General features: G+C 37.8%; 2 protein-coding genes across 3 annotated transcripts; one reads left to right on the forward strand and one right to left on the reverse strand.

Moving 5' to 3' along the window:
• The first annotated feature begins 1,788 nt into the window (after nucleotides 1-1,788).
• LOC149021250 (uncharacterized) lies at nucleotides 1,789-5,910 on the forward strand. Of its 2 annotated transcripts, none has more exons than XM_089149509.1 (2): nucleotides 1,789-1,895; nucleotides 5,386-5,910. In XM_089149509.1, exon 2 carries the CDS (start codon nucleotides 5,424-5,426, stop codon nucleotides 5,706-5,708), a length of 285 nt encoding a protein of 94 aa, XP_089005635.1. In that variant the 5' UTR covers nucleotides 1,789-1,895; nucleotides 5,386-5,423; the 3' UTR covers nucleotides 5,709-5,910. The 2 variants fall into 2 exon arrangements, with proteins under 2 accessions (XP_089005635.1, XP_089005636.1); XM_089149510.1 differs by lacking the exon at nucleotides 1,789-1,895 and adding an exon at nucleotides 1,923-2,032.
• Nucleotides 5,911-5,967: 57 nt separating this feature from the next.
• On the reverse strand, nucleotides 5,968-8,611 carry LOC149021251 (protein TIFY 3-like). Its single transcript, XM_089149508.1, has 6 exons — nucleotides 8,522-8,611; nucleotides 7,609-7,758; nucleotides 7,423-7,528; nucleotides 7,126-7,255; nucleotides 6,563-6,620; nucleotides 5,968-6,355 (listed from the first exon to the last, which is right to left on the reverse strand). Exons 2-6 carry the CDS (start codon nucleotides 7,752-7,754, stop codon nucleotides 6,235-6,237), a joined length of 561 nt encoding a protein of 186 aa, XP_089005634.1. The 5' UTR covers nucleotides 7,755-7,758; nucleotides 8,522-8,611; the 3' UTR covers nucleotides 5,968-6,234.
• Between the last annotated feature and the right edge of the window lie 135 nt (nucleotides 8,612-8,746).

The following is an 8,746-nucleotide window of genomic DNA, read 5'->3' on the forward strand; positions in this document are numbered from 1 at the left end:
CACTAATTTTTTTATTATAAATATTTGGCTGGACAAGAGAATAGTTTTAACATTTTTAGAATTAATTATATAAGGAACGTAATTGAAATGTAAATAAATTGGAGATCTATTCATGGTACACTGTGTCGGCGATATATCGCTGACACAGGGCGATATATTGTCATGTCGCTGGGGGGCGACACGACTCTCCCCAGCGACACGATATTTACAATATATCGGCGATATATCACCGAAAAATCGATGATATATTGCTACATTCGCATATATAACAGTATTTCATTCGTTTTTCGCCAATTTTTGCAAAAGTGACATATGACTTCTACAGTCTCGGGGGCACTACCCCCACACCCCCTCCGAAGCAGCCTCCCCGGACCCCCGCCCGCTCACCAGGGAGCGGGACCCCGTGTCTGTTGACAACAATATGTGAAGCATGAGCCATACTTAACATAATTGTATAATGAATTGTAAACTTTAGTACATCTATTTACTAGTTGTGTACTTGTGTTCTATTTACATATTTACATTAGTTTATATGAATTTTTCAAACTTCCAGTTTTGCCCACATATAGCCGGACATGTGCTAATTATAAACTTTAGATTAGGTGATGTTTTAGGTCAAAATAACACTCCCAATGTGTTTATTGGCCTCAAATTAGGCTACACGTCAAATTTCATGTCAAAATGACCTGAAATACCCTTCGAAACAGGGGTTCGATTTTTCATCAAACCCCTGCCAAAAGTCGGCCTACATCTGGCAACATGTCGCCCGAGTTACTGTGTTGCCATGGTCCGACACGGCGACATGGACCGACATGTTGGACCATGGATCTATTACATTCTAATCATTATCTTGTAGTTGAAAGAGCAAATAAATAAATAAAAAATTGCACAAATTAACAGCCAATTCTAGAATTATCCTCTGGCTTACCAAATTTGACAAAATATTCTTTAAGAGCTAATGGCTCAATGGCTTTATGGCCTGTTTGGTTACATGAGTCTGAAAATTTCAAATATCTAGAGATTTCAAATTTATGGAGTCATAATTTATAAAATTAATTGTTTGGTTAATTGGATATGTGGAATGAAATCTATGGATTCATCAGTGATTTTTGTGAATGTGCAAATGTTTAGCATTTTTATAGTAGGACACCCCATACTTATAAATCTACAGATTTACGTTTTTTGTGTAAAAATATGAATATCTAGATTTTATGAATCTAGATATTTTCACAACCAAACAGGTATAAATCTCGCATTATTGAATCCAGAGATTTCAAATCTTTGGATTCATGTAATCAAACGGCCTTAAAACATTCCAAAATATGAGCTTGTGAAAGAAAATAGTTGTCTAGGAAATTTCAATTTTCAAAGCTTGACTGATTTGAACTTTCCTTCTTTTCAAAGATAATAACAAATTTCTACCAAAAAAAACAAAAAACAAAGATAATAACAAATTTATAGTTTTTCTTACCAAAAAAAAAAACAAATTTATAGTTTTTAATACGTAATTGACTTGACTTGAGCTCTCATTTGCCATTGCAATACTTTTTCCTTTTTTGACAAAAAAAGAAATTTTTTTTTTTCCACTTCATTTTCAAGAGCTTCCTCACTACCATTTGAATTGACTTCCCCATGAAAGCGATGGGCAATCTATCACTCATCACTCATTAGTATCATTTAAATCCAATTATTAAGTTCTAACAATAAATTAAAACCGAAGCATGAATGATTAGATGAAGAATACATTAAAAGAATCGTATACCAAACCATATTATACATTTCTTTTACAATAATTGATACCATTTGTTTCCCATCTATTTATGCAAATTCGTCTCTCACCGTTGAACTTTCTCTGAAGACTTTCCAAGACTTGAAAACAGTTGCAGGGCAGTGAGGTATGTCTCCTCAGATCTCTCTTTTTTCCATCAAGCTGCAATTATTTTGAGATAAGTTCTTGATTCTTCTCGGTTTTCTTCCGTGGGAGTAAGATTCTACGGCTTCAACACCCGTAAAAGGAAAATGGGTAGTTACTGTGAGTCTCTGCTTGAACTGAAAGTTAATTTGCTAGGTCTCGTGCTTCCGAGATCTGTTTAAAATGATGGGAAATTTTTTCCTAGTTTTCTCTAATTAAATTGCGTTTGTTCGATGTGATCTTTTGATGGTTTGCTGAATCTTGTTGTTTAGTGTTGCGTATGAGCTTGAAGATTTGGTTGTTCTAAATTTGGGAAAGAAAGTTATATTCTTTCCCCCTTCCCCTCTAACCGATGGCTAACTTTCGAGTTTGATTTAATTAATTAATCTTGGTGCACGTTCAGGATAGGTGATTATTAGATGTATGCATATGGGTACCGGTCATTTTGCAGGTTTGGGAAGATCTGCAATGGAGAAAATCTGCTGGAAAGTTTTGATTTGCAACACACTTTCATGGTGCGGTCGCGTGTAAATGTGTATTAGCTTAGATCATTGGTAGTTGGAATAGAGGACATGGTGAAGATCATTAGTTGTGCTCGCATGTTTCTAGGGTCAGTCCTGATTTTAGGTTTTCTATGATGGTTGTTGCTGGGTGTTCTCGCCTTCTATATTTCTTCTATCAAAGTATATTTTTTTACAGTGTTTCTTGTCATTCATTTATTTTACTTCAATATAAATGGTGTAGTAGCAGGTACACCTTTTCCATTTTTCATGCTTTCTGCTAGTCTTGGTTTCTTTGTTCAGATGCTTCTACTAAATTGAAAGGGTGGATGCATGGTTGATACAACTCTTCCATCGTATTGGCACTTACACTGCTTATAAGTTTACTTATAAGTCAGAAGCTAGGTAACATAATTATGATTTTGGATTCATAGGGACTGAGTTGATTGACAAATCTCCTTCCACTGCAAAAGAAAATTTCTGGATGAGTTTTGTGTACACCCTTACCGGCTGTGTTTGAAAGACCAGCATGAATCACTGATCGATAGATTGAAGGGTTTAGTGCCTTGTGTGAGGAAATGGATATATCTATGTCTTTTTTGATATGTTTATTTCCTTTCTTGCTTTGTGGTTGGTTTTTTAGTTTTCATACACATATATGGGGAGGGTTCTTTTAGCAAGTGGCATAGACGAGAGCACCAAAAAGATGTGACAAAGCATTATCATAAATTGGAAGGGAGAGGTGAAAATCAGACTCAAAGCTGCTAGCCTACCCTGGCCCAATGGGGCAGAGAACCTTTTCCCTAACCTGTCACCAGAACATTGATACTTTCTTCACTTAGGAAATCAATTGGCTTTCTTAGGGATTCCTTGTTGCTCTACCTTGGAAGAGGAGGAGAATTGCTTTTGAGATATGTGGTCATGTGGTGTGTGGCAGGCATTTGGCTATTTCAGGGATAGCTGCCCTTGGATGTTCAGAGCATGGTCTGATTGATGATGTTGGAGCATCTTAAGGTTCAAAGATTATCAAGCCATGATTTTGGTGAATTTCTCACCCCTCTTTGGGTCGCATGTTTGAGGTTCAAACCAATTTGATGGTATGACTTTGGTGCCAGTTAGCAGGTTATTCTAGCTGTCCAGCAAGGCTAGGATTTCATAAATTAGGGCTGTTTTGGGAAACTTATGACCGGGTTACTGAGAGTATGTCATACTGTGGTGGTAACCCTAATTTGGAAACCTATTTATAGAAAGATCAGTTTTCTATTATCATTACTCGGGAGCTCTCTAAGGGGTTGATTATTTGTGGTTGGGAGTCAAAATACTAAGTTTGTCTCATGGGTCACAAGAGAAATAGTATGAGATTGGTTAAGTGAAACAGAGTGTTTCTATATTTCAAGGGTTATGTCCAAGCTAACTGCCATTTTGCTTCTTCCAAGAGTAGTAATTTCCTCCTTTTTTTTTTCTTTTCCAGATTCAACTTGCATGCAATACTCTAAACCCCTCCTCTCTGCTCTCTCTCTTTCCCAACTCCAAATATGAACATTGATGGCAGCTGTTCGAATAATCCAGGACCTGCAGGTATTGGAGGGGGTGATGGTAATTTTAGGTTGGTATTTTATGGTCCGATTGGGGTATATGATTATATCATGGCAAGCTGTAGGTTAAAGTGATCTATTTAATCGATGACAGAAGGATCTCAACATTGAAGGGGCTTAGATTTGCTCTTTAAGTGGTTAACTACCGATGATGGGGACCCATGGATGCACTCACACCTCATCAGAAAGGTAGAACCCTTAATTCTACTCATAACAAGTTCTGAAGTAGATGTCTGGAGTTGTCTAGCTGATGAATTTGCCAATGCTGGGGGTGTCTAGGCACCAATTGAGTTGGGGAACTTGTCCTACTTCTAGTCCATGCCACTTTCTATGGTCCTTCGTGCCTCTTCTTGCTGTTGATCTAGTACTATTTGTGCTTTTCTGGATTAGGTTCTTGTGCTTCTATTTCCTGACTTCTAAAAGCGTTCTGATGATTATTATTGTCATTATTATAGTTATTATCTTTTCTGGGGAAGGTTTTTTTTTTTTTTTTGGAGCAGAGTTTTTGGAAGCTCAAGACCCTTTCCCACCTTTTACAGATTGCGGTGCTTATTGCAGTAAAGATTGGAAGAAATGATCTTATAGGGCAACTAGCCCAATTGAAATGTCTCCGAAAATGAGTTGAATAGTGGTCTGGTTGTGTAACATTTTGGTTTAGTAGCTAGAATACAGTCGCAATGAAAGCATGCCCAGATGAAATTTGTCCAGTTTGAACCATTGTATCAGTGCAGTTACGGAAAAGTGGTTCAAACTAGTAGAAGATATCAAATTGAAATGCATGGTAGTTTCTAAGATCCTGGTTAGAAAGTACCCAAAGGAGCTTTTTTACAGGGCTGTCATGTGGAAATGTGCACAAAGCCAAGATTTCAACCGCTGCTCAGGCCATTAGCTAAAGATTTTGGCAACAGAAAAATTCATGTCTGTCACCCAAAGACTTGTTTTATGTCGTCTATATGAGGATTCCCCTTTGGTTGGAAAGCACGCTAACTGCTTATGTCTAAAATCAATTGCAGAACTAATCTGGGATCTTAAAGATTGGGGGTACAGTGTGTTATGCTGTGTTTCCTTTAGAGATTGGGATATAGTAGTGTGTTACGTAGTGTTTCTTCTCTATTTTGTGCTTTTCGTCAAGCCTTTTATACATTAATGGCGACATTAAGGTATGCCTTGTCATAGTGGCATGGCTTGTTTTCCTTCAACATGCAACAGCAAACAACGGTTACTTTCTTTTTTGCATTGCTGGCTTAGTTTAATCTCCTACTGATCTCTTATCTTCTCAAGGAGTCTATTCTCATTACAAACCCTCGCCAGCTAAGAGGGAAAACTGTTTGCTAATGGTATGTTTTCTTTCTTCTTTCTGTTCGCATTTTGATTGCAGAAAGCTAGCTTGCTGTTGGGATTAGCTCCAAATCTACAATGAGTCTAGCTTGTCTTGTTTGCCATAGTACTGAAAGTCCGTCCCAATCTTTTAGGAGTTACTCTGTTTCAAGTTCAGATAATGAGGGACGTTGTTCTATAATCATTAACTGTTTGATCAATAAGGCATCTATCGGAACAGAGGCACCCAGTAATGTGATCACATCAGCCAAGGTATACCCAATTATGGCCAACAGTCCGGGAGTTACAGGAACCCCAAGGCTAGTGCGGAGCCGTGCTATCAGGAGGGACTGGAACTTCGATGAATTAGCAATGCAGCTCTAATTGGCTTCTTTCAGGGTAAAAAGATTAGAGCTTTGTTCCCTTGGTAGACCTTAGAATGAAGCAGGAGTTAGAACTTAATTTTTCCTTAAAAAAACAAAGAAATTGAGCAGTTGTGCATATTTGCTTCATTCAAACTTGTGTAATGCATGGACAGAGTATTATCTCCTTGGTAGTAACTGTACAGGTACTGATGACTTGTCTAGCTTGATCTGTGAATCTCTCTCATGCACACACTCTCACTCATGCTATCTTTGCAAAAAGATGTTTCCTAGTTGATTTTTATGTTTCATAACATCAATCCACCTATCCAAACAGAATCTATAGCTTTGACATCGGAAATGAATACACATTAGTCACCATATTGATCTATTCCAAAAGGTAAAAAGATTCCTTGATCTTAGCAAGTCATGATCACACACAAGTGACAACCAATTAGTAATGTTGAAATTAGCATCCCACGACTAACCAAAGCAGAAAAACAACTTAACCAACCACTATGATCAGGTGAATAGGAAAAAGAGGCATTCTAAATGTGAAGGGAAGTTGCTGGAGAAATTATTTCACTGTCGACCATGCAATCATCAGATGTGGGGTTACCATTCTCTTGCTTTATAATGGGAAAGCCACAAGTAGACTTGTTTGTCAACCTACAAATTGATAACCCAAAGAGAATCACTTTAAAATTTCATTATGATTCCCTATTGTAGTGAATCAATTAAAGATGTTCGATGAAAAAAGAACCAATTCAAGATGCAATCAACTAAGTTTACCTAAATATACCAAGAATACAAGAGTCCATTGCTTAGCTAGCATTGCTTATTCAATTTAGTTGCAACTTTGGCTTTTTAACGTACCTTGCCCGACGTTTGTCAAGGAAACGCATAAGAGAATGCTTTCTTGCAACATCAATACCTGCAACCAGAATTTGCAACTAGTATATGTTACTGAAGAACAATCATTACTTATAAGGCTTTATTCAATGTTCATAGAATTTGAAGCTGTATAGGTCAAGGGTTGTAGGCATGAGATATGGGTGTGCTTAGTACACTGACCATGCTTAGACACAAAACTACCATGAAAAACCTAGTGTTAACCCCTAAACTCCCATGTAAAAATACAATTTCATGGAACCTTGAGACGGTTCAGTATATGACCATGGCCACCATGCAAGTTGTGCAATTAGGTAGCGTTCAACCCCCCACCCCTCCCCCCAGCCAAAAAGAACAACAATAATAATAAATCAATCATTCTATAGGATAGCAGATACTTTTATATAAATCTGGGTAGTTGCCTTTTGTTTGGGTGTTTGGGGAGTGAATTTTTTTAGGAGGTATGTAGTTCAGTCATGCATTCTGTGTGGTCTCTGGTTTTTTTTTTTTGGAAAGAAATTCAACAAAAACAGAACAAGAAACATTACCTCCTTCAAGCTTGCAAATCGATAATAAACTGGAATTAGGAACGGATGGTGTTGTCAAATGCATGCTCTGCATTTCTGTTGCTGAATTTGACACAGAGCTTTCTCTAGCAAGAAGCAGAATTTCCTTGGCCTGCAATGTAAACTATCAGCTTCCCAGCTAAGTAATAAATACCAAAAGAAGAAGAAGATAGTTTTAAGACATATGGATGGATGAAATAGGACTAAACCACAACACTGAAACACAGGACATGAATTACTCTTTAACGCTGGAAGTAGGAGATGAAAATTATCAAGTACCTTATCAGCAGGAACATTGTCATAAACATAAACCCTCCCTTGATAGAAAATGGTAAGCTGTGCCTTTGAGGAACTGTAGGATGATTTGGGTGGCATTATGCTTGGGCTGTGTAGATAAAATTGATATGAGATTACAAACATCAATGAATAGTTAAAACAAGTAAGAGATCTATAAGAAATGTTTACCTATCTGTGGGGAATGACCCTTGCTTCAAACAGTAAGCGTTTTGCAAAGTAGCAATGGCTTTAGATCCTGGAACATCTGTTCTTGTTGTATTACGTTGGGCTTTGTCAGTGAGGTATTCCCTAAACAAATAACTGCTCTGAGGCATGTTCCTAAAATAAATGTCATCCGGTAATCAAATGTGAGATGATTATTCATGTATTGCCTGAGGCTCAACAAAGTTGATTAGGGAGAAGGGAAAAAAAACTCATGAAAATGCTAGGGATTTCAGTCAATGAAGTCCCTTAATTAAGGTGTTAATATGCAAATTTTATGTATTTAATTTGTTACCAATAGGAACTGATCAGAATGAATGAAAAACCTAAATAATCTAATCACCTTTTATTGATGAGTAATGCAAGATCCAATGACAAAAAAGGCCTTGGTGGAATGATGTGGTTGCTACTGGGTGTTTGCTACAGTTTAATTTACTAAGTAGTCCTGAAACGCTGTACAGAACGAAATGAGAAATCCAACTCCATAGGGCCATAATGCTAATGTGTGTGCTCTTATTGCCCTCCATGCGCAGGGCTGTGCTCTGCCGCGGATTGAGCTCGAGCTTGGCTTTCTTTATCTCGGAGAAAATGAGCGAAATTATATTTATGGGATTCTATCAGAACAATGAGAGAGAAATTTAGTTTATGGGTATCTATCAAGAGAGAGAGAGAGAGCATGCATCGCAGGATAGTCAACTTTACTCTCAAATTACAGAGTTATAGAACTGTAGCAACAACAGCAGATCATGAACTAAGGAACTAAAAGGTTTCTGAAAGAAATTCGAGCTCGGTTCTCAGATACCAATATTATGTACGAATTTCTGCATGCGAGAGAAAGGAAACCATAAACATGCAAAGAGAGAGAGAGTAGACGACTTACTTGGAAACAAGAAGCAAGCAAAACACCAACTCAGGGCACTGCGAAGGGGAGCACTCACAGAAATGGAGGTCGAGAGACAGAGAGAGAGAGAGAGAGAGAGAGGGTGAAAGTGAAAGTTAACTGATGCGGTAGCGGCGATGGCGAAAGCCTAGATATGAACGAAGTGGACCAGCGGTGATCATCAAGAGGTGAAAACAAACGACGAGGGGAGGGGGGAGTTATTTC

Source organism: Hakea prostrata, chromosome 3 (assembly GCF_041222555.1).
Source record: "Hakea prostrata isolate BN-2017 chromosome 3, UWA_Hpros_2, whole genome shotgun sequence".
Classification (NCBI taxonomy): Eukaryota; Viridiplantae; Streptophyta; class Magnoliopsida; order Proteales; family Proteaceae; genus Hakea; species Hakea prostrata.